The sequence below is a fragment of the Phocoena sinus genome, chromosome 18 (genome assembly GCF_008692025.1).
Source record: "Phocoena sinus isolate mPhoSin1 chromosome 18, mPhoSin1.pri, whole genome shotgun sequence".
Lineage (NCBI taxonomy): Eukaryota > Metazoa > Chordata > Mammalia > Artiodactyla > Phocoenidae > Phocoena > Phocoena sinus.
The window spans coordinates 79,222,081-79,240,004 of record NC_045780.1 but is presented as its reverse complement, the minus strand read 5'-3'; the positions used below and the strand labels follow the sequence as shown (position 1 = coordinate 79,240,004).

The 17,924-nt window shown below is 53.9% G+C and overlaps 2 protein-coding genes across 5 annotated transcripts in view; one reads left to right on the top strand and one right to left on the bottom strand.

Moving 5' to 3' along the window:
* GRTP1 (growth hormone regulated TBC protein 1) overlaps positions 1-1,914 on the top strand; it is a 30,947-nt gene extending 29,033 nt beyond the window's left edge. For 2 of the 3 annotated variants that reach the window (XM_032611111.1, XM_032611110.1), the window contains exon 8: positions 1,689-1,899. In XM_032611111.1, coding sequence (XP_032467002.1) covers positions 1,689-1,778 — 90 coding nt within the window. In that variant the 3' untranslated portion in view covers positions 1,779-1,899. Of the gene's footprint in view, positions 1-1,688 lie in introns of all 3 variants that reach the window. The other variant, XM_032611109.1, reaches the window with a different exon arrangement.
* Positions 1,915-3,076: 1,162 nt separating this feature from the next.
* Positions 3,077-17,608, bottom strand: LAMP1 (lysosomal associated membrane protein 1). Of its 2 annotated transcripts, none has more exons than XM_032611107.1 (9): positions 17,408-17,608; positions 11,514-11,635; positions 9,461-9,677; positions 9,189-9,347; positions 5,707-5,891; positions 5,041-5,163; positions 4,445-4,511; positions 4,199-4,369; positions 3,077-3,994 (listed from the first exon to the last, which is right to left on the bottom strand). In XM_032611107.1, the coding sequence occupies exons 1-9, from the start codon at positions 17,457-17,459 to the stop codon at positions 3,855-3,857; spliced, it is 1,236 nt and encodes a 411-aa protein (XP_032466998.1). In that variant the 5' UTR covers positions 17,460-17,608; the 3' UTR covers positions 3,077-3,854. The 2 variants fall into 2 exon arrangements, with proteins under 2 accessions (XP_032466998.1, XP_032466999.1); XM_032611108.1 differs by having other exon boundaries at positions 11,514-11,632; positions 17,408-17,584.
* Between the last annotated feature and the right edge of the window lie 316 nt (positions 17,609-17,924).

Sequence of the window (17,924 nt, the reverse complement as noted above, 5' to 3'; positions counted from 1 at the left end):
GATCAATGTTATACCACGTGGAAGATAGCAGACATACTCAAAATCTCCAAATCAAACGTAAATCATTTGAACCAGCTTGGTTATGTGAATCGCTTTGATGTTTGGGTTCCACATAAGTTAAGCGGAAAAAAAACCTTCTTGACCATATTTCCACATGCAATTCTCTGCGGAAACGTAATGAAAACGTTCCGTTTTTAAAACAAATTGTGATGGGTGATGAAAAGTGGATACTGTACAATAATGTGGAATGGAAGAGATTGTGGGGCAAGTGAAATGAACCATCACCAACCACTCAAAAGGCCAGTGTTCATCCAAAGAAGGTGATGCTGTGTATATAGTGGGATTGGAAGGGAGTCCTCTATTATGAGCTCCTTCCGGAAAACCAAACGATTAATTCCAACAAGTACTGCTCCCAATGAGACCAACTGAAAGCAGCACTCGATGAGAAGCGTCCAGAATTAGTCAACAGAAAACAACACATAATCTTCCACCAGGATAACGCAAGACCGCATGTTTCTTTAATGACCAGGCAAAGGCTGTTACAGCTTGTTAGAGTTTGTAAGTTCTGATTCATCCTCGGTATTCACCAGATGTTGCATCTTCGGATTTCCATTTATTTTGGTCTTTACAAAATTCTCTTAATGGAAAAAAATTCAATTCCCTGAAAGACTGTAAGAGGCACCTGGGACAGTTCTTTGCTCAGAAAGGTAAAAGTTTGGGGACGATGGAATCATGAAGTTGCCTGGAAAATGGCAGACGGTAGTGGAGCAAAAGGGCGAATACGTTGCTCAATAAAGTTCTTGGTGAAAATGAAAAACGTCTTTTATTTTTAAAAACCGAAGGCACTTTTTGGCCAACCCAATATGTGGGTTTTACCACAAAAACAAAGAAACACCAAAAGAATGAAAATTGGACAAGACGTTACCGAATTTTAATTCCAGGAGCTCAGAGCCTCAGACTTCAGAATCTGAGACATTTTATGGATTGGATTCAAAATTTTTAAAGTACTAAACATGACCCAAGTGTAACGAAGCAAGACCCTGTGGGCCTTCCCAGGGCAGACCCCTCCCCCACCTCCTCTGCTGTGGCTCCTCCGAGGTACCCAGATAATGGTATCTCACGCACGTTTCCTGAGTTTTTCAGATGCTAAACCACCAAGGAGTGTCGCCCCCAGCCCCCTGAGGCGCCTGAGGATTGATAATGTGACCCTGTGACCTCACCGTCAACCAGATAACTGTGCAGAGCAGCTGATCACACATCCTGGGACCCCCCTCCCCCATCTGGTCTTGAAAATGCTTTGCTGAAACCCTTCCGGGAGTTTGGGCCTTTTGGGGGCACGAGCCGCCCGTTCTGCTTGCTCGGCCCCACAGTAAACCCTTCTCTGCTCCAAACTCCGGCCGCCCCACCGGGCTCCCCAGGCCCCTGCCCTCCTGGGGTGAAGGTCAAAGGGGCTGTGCATTCCCAGCGCCGCGGCTGGCCGACTGGCCGCATGGGGAAGCTGCAGACTCTTCGGGCAGTGTCTGGGCTGATGGTTGAGTTATTGTCACTATCATCCTTACGGTTTTAAAAAGTGATGGAAACAGGTGACCTTCCTTCGCTCACTGACCAACGGGCCTCAGCCCAGCCTTTACCAGGGGCAGGAAGGGGAAACGCATTGCGGGATCTAAACTAATCCCTTTCTGTTCCAGAAAATCTTCTCGGAGCCTGGGAGCCTGTCCCGGGCCAGCATCGCCAGGCTGAGGGAGCGTTGCCGGGCCCGGCTGCTGGCGCAGGGCTGACCAGCCTTCAGGGCATCGGGCCGCCACCCTCCACACTCCAGCCGGGAGCAATTTGTCATTCTGTAACGTAGCTCTTCAAGTCTAGCTCTTCGTGTTTCTAAATATATATTTTTACCTGAGACACTGATAATATACACGTGACGTGTGCGGTTGTTTATTCCGTCGGCACCTGTCAGTCTGCGTCGGCTCACCAGCCACTGAAAACTAACCCCTAGCAGTGACTTCTGCATCAGTGTCACTGGTGCCAGTACTTACCGTCCTTCCTGCAGGAGAGCAGTGGCCTCCAGGGGAGGTTTGCGCACGTGACCTCGCTGTAGAAGGTAAGTTTTTCAAATGATTTTTTTTAATTATCGTGTTACGTGAAGAATAAACCAGATGTATGCGTGTAAGATTTAAGGCCTGCAAGTCAGATCTGGGCTGCGTCATCCCGGACCCCTGGAGGGAGAAGATGCCCCCAGCGAAACCCCTCCACTCAGGGCTGCAGGCCCTGAACCTCCACCCTGGCCCCGCCTCCCTCCCTCTGGAGGCTCTACCTCTGGCTGAGAAACCCACAGCCCCGGCAGGCTGTCCTGCACAGGACACACGGGGACAGGTGGGCTTTTCCTGGAAGGAACCACACGACAGGTTCCCCTCCGTGGGAGCTCACCAGCAGCACTGCTAGGGCCTGGGGCGCATCACTGCCCAGGGCTACACGAAGGCAGACGCACCACCTCCACGCTGGGTTTAACTTAACGCGTTCCTACTGTGTGTGATGCTACAATCCCACTGCGCCTGCCAAGACGTGACCCTGCGGGACGGGCCGGCTGCTGGTCTCTCCGGGCTCAGGCCTGTACCACCCACACTGCAGAGAAGCGGAGATGGACACGCAGGACGATGACGCAGCTCACGCCACTTGCGGCTGGGCTGCTGCTGGGCGGCCGCGTCCTACCCCACCTCAGCGTCCCTCACGGGCCCTGCTCCGCTGAGCCTGGTCTCGAGGGACGGCTGCACAGTACAGGCCGCACGAGGCCACCCGCAGGCAGGCTGCGCTCGGCCTCAGCAAGGCCTGTGGGTCCTCCGAGGGCGCGGGTCTCTTCTAACTGGGGCCCCAGCTCCCCCTCGGCAGCCGCTGACCCGGGGGAACAGGTAAGGGCCTATCTTCCATGGGGTGATCTGTCCCCTGAGCCACCGAAGACTGGCCTTTCCTCAAGTTGCCACCCAGAGGACCAGCCACACGGCAGCCCCCCAGGCACACCCTGCCCACCGCACGCCCATCGTGACCTCTCGCCGGGAGCTGACGAAAGCATGAGGCCCAGACAGACAAACAAACAGACATTTTATTAGCATCGTTACGGCAACGCGTCCCAGGAGGGTACGGTCCTCAGCACACAGCCCACCGAGCTGCAAGCGATGAATCAGAGTGAAACGCTTATTGTACACAGTGCAGACAAAGGAACACCCCAAACCTCCAACAGAAGACGGAAAATCACTCCACAAGAAAGTAAACGCCCACTTTTCTGTCTTAAGAAGTGCCAGCTCTGAGTGGCAGCGCTAAGAAATGCCAGCTCTGCGTGGCAGCGCATGGGAAGCCCGGGACCCGGCGCCCGCGAGCCCTGATGCTCCTTCTTACGCCTGCCCTGCGATCCTCGTTCCTACTCATTTCTTCGTGTCAGGCTCACAGCCACCAGCCTTCCTCAAAGCATTAAGACCAGAGACTCTCCCTTTGTAAGGCTTACGTCTGAGTAAAGAGTGAAGACACCAAACACCGGACTCTTAAAAAGCCAAATGACAGCGGAGCCAGTGCCCCTTTAGAAAACTCTCTTACCCCCCACCCCCCTTAGAGTCCTACTTTGGTAAATATTAACGTTTAACCAGTCAGCAAAATATTTAACCCAGTTAGCAAAATTAACACCGTCATTTCCATAGTTACTCTTTTGTGCATAGTAAATGTGGCCGGATGAGCTTCACACTGGACGAAGCAGATTTGAAAACCAGTTTGCAAGGAAGGGTGCCCCCTTGGCAGCAACCTGAGCCCAGGGAAGGGCCCGAGGCTGCGCAGCTGCTGCTGGCCCGCGGCGGGCGCGGGTGGCCGGCCAGCTAGATGGTCTGGTAGCCGGCGTGGCTCCTCTTCCGGCCGATGAGGTAGGCGATGAGGACGACGAGGACCAGCGCTGCCAGGGCACCGCCCACGGCCACAGGGACCAGCATGCTGCGTGCGTCCCGCTGGCACTCCTCCACTGTGGAGACACACGGCCCAGCTGCCCACACGCTCCCACGCGGAAGGCTCTCACCAGCCCTCTGCTCAAAGGGCGGCGTAAGCATACCCGCAGGCAGGCTGGAGCGCGCAGAGGCCAGGTGGCGCAGGCAGCAGAACTGGCGCTAACATCTCAGACTTGAAAGGGGTCCCCCAGCCGTCAGCTACCACGCCCTCGCCTACTCACCAGGCCCAAACCTGTCCCCGTCCACGTGGAACGCCTGGACCCACACTCTGAATATGTTGAGGAAGAACGCCTCGGTGACCTGCACGCGCTCCTCGGCGTTGCACTTGTAGGAGTTCCCGGCGGCGGCCTGCAGCGCCCTCAGCGAGTTGTTGGTGGCCCAGAAGGTGGGCTCTGCAAAGGCAGCAGGGGTGAGTGCCTTGGGGCACCCGCACAGGCATGCTGGTCGGGGGGCGGGTGCGGTCTTACCTCTGGCATCGGGCAGAGTCATATTAAGCTGGACTTCCTGCAGGAAAACCCGGCTGGAACTTGCATTCTAGGGAGAAGACGACAATCAGTCACCGTCAGGCCTGGGGAGGTGGGGGGGCTGGTGATAAAGGTGGCCTCCCGCGCCAGTAGCTTCAGAAGGAAACTGCAGAGCGCCCAGCCCATAAAAGGCAGCCTGTCGTCTCGGGAACAAGAATCCTGATCAGCTCCTTACAGACCTTGTTACAGAATCAGACTCTGATAAGATGCGGACTGAAGGAGCTACGTTCCAGAAAAGTCAACATCTAACTTCCTAGGGAAGTTGAACTTCATCAGGAGAAACCCAGCAGCTCACCTGCAGAGTGTACCACGAACACCCACCAGGGGCTCTTCCCTCACTCCTTTGCTAACCGCACACGCGGCCCTTCCCAGGCAGGCATGAAGAGCAGAGGGTGCAGAGACGCCGCCCCCAGGACGGGCGGAGGACAGCACCTGAGGCCCCGGGTCGCCCCTGCCCCGTCTGTGGGATAAGCGCAAGGCGTCTGCTGACAGACGCGGGTGGGGCCAAGGGTCCAGGAGGCAGGCCGGGGGGCCCTCACCATCGCAAACTGCAGCACCAGGAGCAGGTTCCCGCTGCGGAGCGCCAGGGTCACCAGCTGGGCTGTGCAGCTCCCCCCGAAGGTGGTCTTGTTGGGGTCGATGTTGAACTCTCTGGTCACCGTCTAGTTAGAAGAGCCAAGAGGTCGGCTTCCCCTCCCCCCGGGCCTGCGCTCCTGAGGGGACACAGGCAGCCCCGAAGCAGCGGCTCCAAAGCCACGTTCACGTGAACCAAACCCAGAAGGAAACATGACAAGTTCCCACGGGCAGAGTGCGGATGCCAGACGGTCCTCCTGGTACTGCCGGCTGCTTTCACGTCCCTGCAGCAGCAGGCGTCCCGTCTCCATCCCCAGACTCTCGCCCTCAGGGAGAAACGTCATCTCAAGGGAAGAGCAGAAAGACAGCCCAAGTGTCCGAGCAGTAAAGCGTCCAAGAAAATCCCACCACCTCCCAGGCCAGCACACCCGTCCTGTGGTGGCAACACACTCGAGGCTTTGGGGCTGCACGACAGCCTGGGTCGGGAGACTCAACCCTGCCGTTGCACATACAGTGGCCCAGGTGGGACGGGGGTCCAGCTGAGCCGCTCAGGACACGCAGCACCCGCGACCCACCCCGGGACGCCCGGTCCGCAAGGCTTAGGGCGGGGAGGAGGGCTCCGGCCGGCCTACCGTGTTGCCCCTTGTCCTGTAGGTGATGTTCAGCTGCAGTCCCATGCTGGCCAGCAGGCAGGTCCCGTTGGTGCCACTCACGTTGTACTTGGACACCGAGGGGCTCTCGGGCGCCGGAGTGGGCGAGGGCCGGGGTGGCGCCGTCGGGGTGGGCGGCGAGGGCCCGTCTTGCTCGCAGTGCGTCTCTGTGGGGACGGTGGGGTGAGTCATGCCGCCGCCTCAGGACCTCCCGGAACCCTGGACCCCGAGCCCACCCTGGGCGCCAGCTGACGTTCTCAAGGGCCCCCGCCCCACAGAACACAACCTCCAGGCCTCCAGGCAGATGCGGGCTAACTAACGCTGCTCTGGAACCCTGGACGGGAGCAGGTCACCTCGGCGACGCTCGACCTGGCCCCTCGTCTGCAAGGACACCCTCCCTTGCAGGACAAACCTTCCCCCCGTGAGGTCAGAACAAAACCTCAACTCCCTCCCGTGCTTTGGGGACCCAGGCCACTTGCAACGGCAACAATTCACATATACGTTCTCCGAGCTCCTGTGCCAGGCGCTGGGCTGGAAACGGTCCCAGAGACAGCAGCAGAGCGGCCCCAAGTGCCTGGCCTCCGCGGGGACGGACACCGGACACACACACCATCGCCAGCCCGGACCATCGGCGTGGTGCCCCCAGGAGAATGACAGCGGCCCCGGGAAGGACGGGCACCAGACGGCCCTACTGGTCAAGGATGGAGCCAAGTCTCCGTGCCCGGGGTCAGCCAACTGCTGTGGGCGCTCACCCAGGGCGGGCGGAGGGCCCAGCGAGGGGGCGAGTGGGAGCCCAGTGGCAAGAGACACAATCAGGAGATGCGGGCGGCCCCTCCCCGACAGGGGAGGGCACAGGGCGCCCCTGGAGGACACACTGAAGGTGTGCATACGACCCCGTCCCTCAGAATCTGACCCACCATGACTGCTTACGACAAAAATTTATATTCAAAATCAAAGCTGACTGAGGCAAAAGCTAAAAAGTAACTGTACGTGTTCCACAGGGGCTGACGGGCCAGACACGCCTTCTCTGAAGGTTAGCGAATGTCCCGAACCCCAGGGCATCCGGCACCCCCAACCCAGGCTCTTCTTTTGTTTTTGTTTTTTTTGTGTGTGGTACGCGGGCCTCTCACTGTTGTGGCCTCTCCTGTTGCGGAGCACAGGCTCTGGATCCGCAGGCTCAGCGGCCATGGCTCATGGGCCCAGCCGCTCCGTGGCATGTGGGATTCTCCCGGACCGGGGCACGAACACGTGTCCCCTGCATCGGCAGGCGGACTCTCAACCACTGCGCCACCAGGGAAGCCCAAGGCTCTTCCTTTTACCACTTTGTTTCCGTGGACAGTGGGCAAGCTTAGCACTAATGGTCATACACGATCTCCATCCAACTCCGACCCTTCCCACGGGTCTCCTAGGCCAAGCCACGGAAGCCCGCCCAAACCCCCAGGGTGGGAGCCGCTCGGGAAGCGGCTGGAACCCGTCCACCAGCAGAAGCTCAAGTCCAGCTTGCACTCCTTTCCAGCTGCGGACTCCACGTCCACCCCAGAGGACCGGGACACGGGTAACTCAGCCCACCCTGAGGGTCACCTTGCCCCGCCGGCCTTCACACAACTTGTAGAGGAAAGCGCATTATTCTAGAGAAGAAAGAGGGCAAAAAAGGGAAACAAAACCCAAGCTCTGGGAGGTGGGCTCAGCTGGGTGAGCACCCCCGAGATGCCTGGCCCCAGGGGCCCTGGCTGGCACTGCTGCCTTCCTCCTGGAGCTAAGCTGCAGGTAGACACTGGGACACCGGTGCTTTTAAAAGCAGTTTTATCAGTTACTTATCAATTGTCACAGGACACAAATGACTAAATGCACAAACCACGTTAAGACAAACGAAGAGAACAGGCCAGTCTCCAAGTCCTTGTCTACCCGACCACTGAGCCATTGTAACGTGTGACCTGCTGTCTCCACGAAGCTCTTACTAACCGCCAGTCAGAAAACCTCAGGAGTTTAGAATGTGTGTGGGTGACAGCCCTCTCCCTTCTACCTGTGTTAACCAGCCTGACACCTACGGCAGATACCAAAGTCCCTCCCACAGAGGGCTCACAACCTGAGAGGATCACTTGGGGACGTGCGTGCTCCCCAGGGGAGGCCTCTGGGAGGCGGGGAGCCCAGGGGTGGTGGCAGGGGAGGAGGGGGAGGGGCGGGGCTGCGCACTTCCCAGTGCCCTTCTCACAGCTCTCAGAAGCTCGTGTACCCCGAAGGCCCCTGCTGGCCTCCCGGCAGCTGCAGATACTCAGATAAACCTGCACATTGCACTGACGAAGTTTCAAGTGGAAAGAGACGTTCTAGCACGGCCTGCACCTGAGCTAGACTGGGAGTGAGACTCAAGGTTCCCAAGGAATGAAAACGTTAGTAAGGCCAAACTGGGCAGGAGGTGAGACGTGTGATAAACTTCACTGAAAAGCAATTTCTGTTTTGAACTTCTAACTCTCTCAGAAGAGCTGACAAGAATCCACACATCAAACATGAAAGACGGAAAGATGAATGCACGTCAATACTGTGGCGGGCCCGGGGCTAGCATCCGATCCTGCCGGACACGAGGGCTGTAGCGCCTGTCCCAACCTGGCTCTGCCATGTGAGAGTGAGAGAGCAGCCACAGGAATGGGTGAGCGAGTGGTCACGGCTGTGTCCCAATAAAATGTTGCTTATGATCAGTAAAACTTCATTTTATATCATTTTCATGCGTTGTGAAACGTTATTTTTTAACGTTAATCTATAAGCAAAAACACCATTTTTAGTTGTTGGCTGTACAGAGCCCAGAGGCCCTTGCCAGCCCAGGGCTGCAGCTGGCCGCATGGAGGGCGGTGGGGTCAGCAGGCACCCCAGCTGCTTCCGAGCCACCAGGGAAGGCCACGGGGCAAGGCTTAAACACAGAGAACGACAGTGGGAACACCTCCCTCCCCCTAAGGAAATGACAGTGAGCTGCCAGGCAGGATGTGGAGAACCGGTCAGGAAACGACACCCTCTACCACAGACTCCGGCCGGCACCCAGAGAAGCACTCGGCAGGAGCTTCCTGCGAGTCCTCACACCCTCCGCAGACAGGTGAGCATCCTCACTTCGCAGGTGAGGAAACAAGCGGTCGACTACCTCACCTGAGACCACTGGGTCTGGTGGGTGCACCCCTGAAAGGCCCCCCTGGTCGCTCCCACCCCTGCCCCCGGCCTGCCCAAGCTGGACTGAGGTTAGGTGAGGTCTCTGTGTAGAGACAGCGGCTTGAGCTGAAGGAGAGCCTACAACCCTGACCCCATTAGCTCTGTAACAAGGGAAGAGAGAGGGTTTGAACTGCTTTGCCCCTTTAGCCTGTTTTAATCCACCCTCACCGAAAGAGGTAACCTTCTCTGAAGACCGAGGGGCAGGGGCAGCTCTCCGAGGACGCGCAGGTCTCCCCGGGCGCCCACGGGGGCTGGGCCGGGGTGGTCCTCACCCTCCCTGCTGAAGTTGCCGTTGGAGAGGTAGGCCTGAATGGTGGCGTCACGGAGCGTGAGGGTCACGTTGTGTAGGCTGATCTGCTTGCCGCTCACACACCTGTACTTTTTATTTATGTCTGCCTTGATGTCGGTTACGGATTCCACAGTCTTGGTTTCTACACGAAAAAAAAAAATCGATCTTTAACTCCTGGAAGTGCTTAGAAGCAATTTTAGATACTCCCCCGACCCAGTTTTTTCCACCCCATAATTGGTCCATATTGGTTCTTACCCTTGGAGCTCGAATCGGGGAAAATCCCTGTATCTGACAAGTTATAAACAAAACGCATCAGCTGGACACTGTAACGTGTTGCATTTCTTGTGAAATTGAGGGTCAGCGTATGGCCTCTTCCAAAAGCGATCACGAGACTGGAGTCAGAAGCATTTCCTTTGCCACAAGAGCTGCTATTTAATACTTCTGCACTGGCCGGCAGCTCAAAGGTCACGTTCTGGAACAAACATGATGACAGTGGAACACAATTAGGGTGCAGGTTACTAAAGGGGTTCAGAAACACCAAAGATCTGACACATGCCTCGACCCCAGCTCCATCTCAGATGTCACTATTAATGCATTCATTTTCAATAAAAACGAAAAACATGAAAGTCAGTATTACATATCAAGTAATAGACCAGAAAGTAACTCAAGTGCAAGGCAAGGGTGACCTAATTACTCACTAATTTAAAACTGTTCTTCATTAATATGATTTTCATTTACAAGAGAAGTAAAACTACAGTTATCTCAGTGAAGTGAAATAATTCACGCTGGGCTTCAGGATGAGCTGATATTTTTATCTGAAAAAAGCCATTACCTCATGTTTGCCATAGAAAAGTGTATTTAAAGAATATGTCTCTCTAAACAAAGAGAAGAGGGAGTTTACTGCAGAATTGTCTGAATTAACTATTATAAGCAAAACAAACAACTACAAAACCACCAAAGCTCATCTCGATGAACCGGACTGGGTGAAGGACCCGTGGGAAGCTGTCCTAGCACTGTCCTGATGAACAGACCATGCCTGTGACAAAGACACACTGTGAAGTGGGAAGGCACATTACAAACGGATGTTCCCATTTGTGTACGCGATTAGTATATAATGAAACAATGTTTTAAAAAATCCAAACAAAAAGAAGTGAAGTAGAAATTAGAATAAAAGGTGCCTAGGGGACTTCCCTGGTGGTCCAGTGGTTAAAGACTTCGCCTTCCAATGCAGGGAGTGCGGGTTCAATCCCTGGTTGGGAAGCTAAGATCCCACATGCCTTGTGGCCAAGAAACCAAAACAGAAGCAATACTGTAACAAATTCAATAAAGACTTTAAAAATGGTCCACGTTAAAAAAAAAATTTTTTTTTAAATTTAAAAATAAATAAAAGGTGCTTGGACAAGTCTTTACAACTGGAGACATTTCTGTGGAATGAAGTTTTCCCTGCTTTCTCCTGTTCCGATAGAGACCACATTTATATCAAGACAGGGCCAATGAACTGAGGAGGCCAGGCAGCCATAATGTCCAGAAGCTCTGAAGAAGCCACTCGTCCTCCCAGCGGCCCTGGGTCCCCATTGCCCTCCAAGTGCCGGAAAACAGATACGGTGCCTTGGATGTGGAGATGGGTAAGGAAAAACACTGCTTCAACAAAGCACTGAAAACAAAATATAAGAGTATGTTTACAAGAACAAATATTAAATGGAAAGAGAAAGTGAGAAGTCCACTAACAGGTAATTCACGGAGGAAGACTTAACAAAGAAATGCTGCTTATTTGTTAGGGATCTGGTAAATGCAAAAAGCCTTTCTCATCCTGCAGAGGCGCAAAGCTGTTTTAACAAAACCAAAAGGGACATTCTAATCAAACGAGTAGAGTGGCACTGCACCTCGAGCACCTGTTTACACACGATTCTTGGAGCGTAACAGTTTACCTATAGCAGATTCAACAGATCAAAAAAGCTATATTCACAGAGCTGTACACCGGGCACAAAAAGAATATAAGGAAACTTAGTTACAGGGGATGGGTTAGTAAATTAGCGTGATTAGCATAATGAAGTACTACGTTGTGATTACAAAAGATAATCAGGAAGAAAACTGGAAAAATGCTCACAATAAAAGAGTGAGCATGAAACGGTTCGTATAATATGACTGCATCCTCAGCATATACAATGCATAGACTATTACGGGTACTAACAGCCTGTGAGACACAGCACGTATAACATACAAGAAACACACACACGTGTAAGACTGTCAAGGCAGGTTAAATGATCACACACACAAGCAAGGCATGAAGGGCCCTGGTGTTTCCTACCTTAGAACCGTTCTGGGTGTCATAGCTGATCAGGAAGGCAGCAGAGAAGTCGGCCATGATACAAGCTGTCCCGTTGCCATCTTTCACCACAAACACAGCTGACGCACCATGCACGAGGCCTGCTAACTCCAGGAAAGACAGAAATGACCAAACCCCTTTTAGAAAATTTTGGTTGTCTACAGCTGCGGCAATACAGTTGTTACTAGGAAAGCTACTTAAATCGCTGAAGAACTAGACACACAGGTCCCGCAGGTGGGGCTCAGCTGGGCTTCTGTCCCTCCTGGAGACTGGTCTGAAAACGTTCTCTCTAAACCCATCCCATCAGTTTGCCAACCCATCATTAGCTCTTCAATGCTTTTCTTCAAAATACGTGCCGGGAAGTCACAGGCCAACTTCTGAGCCACCCCGGACCCAGGCTGCCCACGCTTGTTCCTCAGAGGATCTCGGGGACGCGGGGTGGAGTCCTGAGGGCAGGACTCCACATAAACTAAATGCTGACCTTCTACAGAAACCCCGTGGACCCAAATCGCTACTTAATACGAGTCGGCTCTGCTCTTGCCTCTCGTGGACTGGCGACGTGGCAAGAAAAGCCGCAGACCCGAAGATCAGAGCTCTTTGCCCGTATCCAGAAGGTCCTCAAAATACAGTAATTCCACTGGACCTGGACTTGGCTGTGTGACCTTAGGACACCACTACGCCTCTGTAGGTATAGCCGCCAAGTGCCTGAGGGAAGGGGCGGAAGGCAGCTGTCACAGGTCCTCCAACCTGGAGTGGCCACCACTGAGCTAGTTCTCAGGGCCAGGGCCACACCCCAAAACCCCGAGCAAGCAGCTTAGCAGCAAATGCGCTCCGATCTGAGTCAGCCACACACCTTAGCACAGGGTTCTTTCACGGACGGCAAGTGTCCTGACCATCCTAAAGCCAAGCAGCCACCAACCGGCACCGGGCACTGCCACACTCCCAGGAACACACCTCCTTGTTTCTGCAGCTAAGATCCCTGCACGCCCTTCATCAAGCAGCGGCACGTCTGGCTATGACGGCTCTAAGGGTACATGTGACCCAGGCAGCATGCTCCCAGGACAGCCAACTAGCTTTCATTCTGAAGTCCAGTGAACCCAGTTCACTTCACCCTTGGGACCGTCACCAAATAAAACCTTCAGAGCAACTACTACTTAAGCCTAAAGCGAACAGTATAGACAGAAACCCTGCATACCCTCCTGTAAGCCTCAGGTAAAGGAAATACCAAAATCTGTGTTCATAAAGAAAAACTGCTACAAATGAAGCAAACTAGGGCAGACAAGAAAAATGTTGTCTGTTGTGCTTCGCAAATTTTAACCTCCGCCCACCCCCCGAATACTGCGGCAAGATTCCACTAAAGTCATTTCCAATGAATGAACGTTCCTTTTAAAAACCTAGAGAAAATCCCACAACTCATTTTTGACACAGTGAAGTTTTTTTTTCTTTATTAATTAATTTTTATTTTTTTGGCTGCGTTGGGTCTTCGTTGCTGCGCGCAGGCTTTCTCTAGTTGTGGCGAGCGGGGGCTACTCTTGGTTATGGTGTGCGGGCTTCTCATCACGGTGGCTTCTCTTGTTGCGGAGCACAGGCTCTAGGCGTGCGGGTTTCAGTAGTTGTGGCTCATGGGCTCAGTAGTTGTGGTGCATGGGCTTAGTTGCTCCGCGGCACGTGGGATCTTCCCAGACCAGGGCTCGAACCTGTGTCCCCTGCACTGGCAGGGGGATTCTTAACCACTGCGCCACCAGGGAAGCCCTACAGTGAAGGTTTTTAAAGACATGTCTCCGAGAGCGACAGAGTAAGTACACAAGAGCTATAGAGATGCCAGCCAGGCAAACGCAGGTTCAGCAGCAGAAGCAAAAGCCTGGGTGCTGAGGCCAGAGAAACACCGGACACCAACCAGCTCACAGTGCACATGGGCGCCCCCAGGCCTGAGCTGCCCTCAACGGCCCGGGCGCTGGAGCCACAGGCTGTCACACGTGCCACAGCACAGCAGGTCAGGTGGCCACCTCCCACAAGGGCCCGCACAGGCCAGCTCCTACCAAGCCACCCTCCTATAAAATAGGTCCCTAAGTCACCAAAAAACGTTCTACTGACTCAAAGCACTTAACTAGAAAACACTTCATAAATAACTTTTCAGTCAATTTTTTCATTTAGTAAACATGCTGAAGGTCTGAGCTTTCAAAGGACAACAAACTAGTATTACTAAAACAAACTTAAAGTAAGCATCAAGGATTTATCTGGCAGTCCAGTGGTTAGGACTCTGCGCTTCCACTGCAGGGGGCACGGGTTCAATCCCTAGTCGGGGAACCAAGATCCCACATGCCGAAAGGCGTGGCCAAAAAAACCCCAGAAACACAAAACAAACAGCATCGGCAGCACTAGAGGCCCCCAAATTTTCCACTATTAAAACAAGAAACCAGAGCCAGTTTTGGTCACGAGAAAAACGTCTACAAGAGCGTTACAGCAAAACACTGTAAGAGAAACACATAACGAGAAAAACGTCTACAAGAGCATTACAGCAAAAAACGGTAAGAGAAACACGCATGCTAAGAGTCAGAAATTAGTGTTTAACTCTATAAAAGACAACCTCCATCTCAAATCAGCTAGGATGTGTGCAGTAATCTGAGAGGTGTCCCTCCCGAAAGCCAGAACCCGCACCACCGGGAGCTGCTCCCCTTCGGCACGGGCGCCAGACTCACGCCAACCTCTCTCCAGGGGTCCCGCAGAGGAACAAGTGGCTTATTCCTTCAAAACACTCCCACCTGGAGACACTCGTCTCTAAAACAGGTGCAGCTGTGGGAGCACGCCTGCCTGAGATGAGAGATCTCAGTCTCCGACAGACTCCATCACTGACTGACTGTGACCCCGGGCCCAGAGGAAGCACCACGTCCCTCGGTTTAGGCACCTGTGAGACGGAAATGAACACCAAGGGAGCCAAAGCAAGGGGAGCGCTGGGTACAAGGCATCAGCCTGCTTTCAGTGTTAGCTGTTACTATCGACGCGTTCAGTGCCACACGGCCCTCATCTATTGTTGAATCCTTGGTACCTGACACAAACCGTCAAATAAGCGCTTCATTTAACTAGCACCTGTAGCGCACCTTGCAGGTAACTATAAACTATGGTGACAACTTTAATAGGCGGACACTATGACGATTTCCTTTCACAGATGTGGAGTCCAAAGCACAAAGTTAACTACTGTGCTCGAGGTCACACAGCTAGTGATGGTGCAGAGCCAGATCTGGAACTGGGTCTGCTGACTCACAGCACGTGCCCGCCGAGCTTGCCATGGGCCGGTGGCACAGTGAGGTCCACACCTGAACCACACTTTCTCTCCAGCACTTGGTAAGCAAGTGAATATGCTTCAAATTATGACACACTCACTTCCATGTGAAAGAAACTGCCATCTAGAGGAACAAGTCAATACATTCTTTGCTCAACTGTTTAAGAGAAATCACTTTCTAATTTCTCTTGGCTCGATTTTCTTGAACCCAGGATTTTTATTCTTCTTAAGCAGTGATACATAATCACCTGTGAAAATGTAAAGGAAATAAAGAAAGACCAAGGCTCCATCCCAGACACGGAGTCACAGACTCTAGAGAGCAGAATGTACGTTTCTGAACAGCGAATGTGCATATTCAGTTAGGGACCACTGGACATCTCTTCCTGTACGTGCTGAGCACTTACTGTATGTGAGGTACGAGGTAGGCTGTAACATAAGGAAGACACAGGTGTGAAAACAATCACAACACAGCAGAACCAATGCTCCAGTAGAAGCGTGTGCTGTACATGCACATAGTCAAGTCTTCTGGACGCAGAGAGGAGAAAGGACTAATACAGCCTGGGATGGATCTAACATATATATAATTCAAAATTATGGACCCAAAACATTTGACCTCAAATCTAGTGAAAAATTAGGTCGCCAACCTGGGCAACTGGCAAACTCCCACAAGCGAGGGTAACATTAATCAGTATACAACGTTTTTTCAAACTTCCTAAGCAACAGTTCTTCATTCGGAAAGGGGAAGGAGGTCATCCCGGTGACATCAACAGTCAAGAGCTCCGTTATGCAACATACTTAATCATATGTATCAAGAAGTTTCAGTTCACACTTGTCTATGCTTTCTACCAAGTATTAAAACACAACGGAAATTTTACTTTCTAATTATCAAAGCAGGATGAATTTGTGACTCAGAAGTTTGAAATATTTTTAGAAAAGATGCTTTTCGGTGAAACTGTGCATTAAAATAGACATTATTTTAAACAGACCTAAATACAGGCTCTTAACAGAACTTTTTAAAAGTTGGATTTTTAACTGAACATAAAACTTAAAAGATATGATGGAATGTACACTAAAAAGCTAATTATGGGAACTCCCTGGCGGTCCAGTGGTTAGGACTCCGCACTTTCACTGCTGGGGGCCCAGGTTCAATCCCTGATCGGGGAACTAAGATCCTGCAAGCCTCGTGGCATGGCCATAAAAAAAAGAGAAAAAGCTAATTGCATGCATACTCCAAGCTATCAATGTAGAGAAGTATGGATTCTTCTCTTCATTCAGGTGAGTTTTTAAAACATGAAACAAAATGGGACAGTTCTAATGCACGCGAGCTCTTCTAATAAAGAACAATGAGCCGCCCTGACACAACAAGGCTTGTCCCAGCAGGCCCTCTCAAAACTCATGACACCTGCCGGGGAGAGCAACGGGTCTGCGGCTGGGATAAGAGCACCCACCCCCGCGCGGGTCCTGCAGCTCTAAGAACTCATTTTATGCAACAGGCAAAACAAAATCCTGAAACCAAAATTCATTCTGTCACAATAAAAGAACTTCAGCGTAGATATTTCGAGAATTCTCGGCAGGTACTTGGGAGACTGCTTCTGTGTCTGCTGAACTCAAGGGAGCGCCCACCAGTGAGCTCCGGTACCTCTTTTTAGTTCCTGGCACTTTAATCTTCCCGTATCATGGGGACCAGGTGAGAAAGTGCCGCAGAGAGAGCTCCCAGTAGCCATAAAAATCAAACCACGCAGTGATTCTTGTTTAAGTCAGCACAATTCCTTTCTCCTTAGGACAGATAAATGACAGCAAAATTCCTCAATGGATAAAACACCGGCGCCCACGGGCAGCTCCCGAGTTCCGTGGGCCCAGCGCACACACGCGCGCGCGCACACACACACACACACACACACACAAGAGGCAGCGCTCCTGACGACTCACTAGAAATGGAGACGACCCCTGGGAGGCCAGGCCTAGCCCCCCCTCTCCTTCTGTCCACTGTGGGCTCCCCGAAACTCTCAAGGGCAACTTTAAGTCATTATAACGTAATTAAAATTCACAACGACATAAACACACGCGTCAGCGCTCTGTGCCATGCTGCTGGGGGCGAAGGTTAAAAGCCCGAAGGACGAACTCTCAAGGCCAGGGTCGCCGCCCGCCCTATTCTCCTGCGCGGACATCCGCGTCGGGCGCAAACCGAGTCCCATGCGGTCCCGCGTCTCCGGCTGCAGCCGCACGCAGCCCTCCGGGGCCACCCGTGCCCCCAAATAAGGGCGCGAACCACGCCGCTCAGAAACCACCAAGTCACTGCCGACTGACCCCACAACCCGAGGTCTGGGACCCGAGGGCCGCGCCGGGCCCTCCCTCCGTCGTCCACTTCTGGGCACCTGGACCGACCCCTCCCCCCGCAGCCGCCTCGGCCGGTGCGGGACGACTCGCCTGGAGTCCCCGGGCCCGGCCCGACCCCAGCCCCGCAGCTCCCGGCCCCCGAGCAGCCCCCCGCCCCTCACGCCGCCCCACATCCCTCTGGGCCCGCGCAGGGCCGCACACCTACCCGACCCCTCACCTCGCAGCCCCTCAGCCCTCAGCCCCCAGCCCGGCCTCTCACCGAACAGCAGCAGGAGCAGCGGCCATCGCCGGGAGCCGCCGGGGGCCGCCATGGGCGCGAGCGGGAGCCGGGCGGGGTCGTGGGCGGTTGGGCCGGGGCGGGCGGGCCGGGGTCTGACCCGGCCGGCGTGATGGTAGCTGGTCCCGGTGCTGCGCCCGCTGCAGGAAACAAACCCCGCGACCGGCGGCGCCTTGTCACGTGATGCCCCGCCGCGCCCCGCCGCGCCCCGTCACGTGATCACCGTTCATCTCGCGAGAGTGAGAGAGCTCAGGCGTGCGCCCTGCTCCGGCCTCACACGTTATCTGGGCCTGACACGTGACCGCGACGCCACGTGACGCGGGTCTCGCCTCCGACCCCCCGCCCGGTCTCCGGCCGGCGGAAGCGGAAGGCGGGCGGTGGGTGCGGCTGGTCACCTCGTTGAGGGGCCTCTGGGTCCCGCCTGGGGCTGCCGGATGAAAAGAGGGGCTGGGACCGGACATGCGGCTCTCCGCCGCGGGCCGAGGGTGGGAGTCCCACG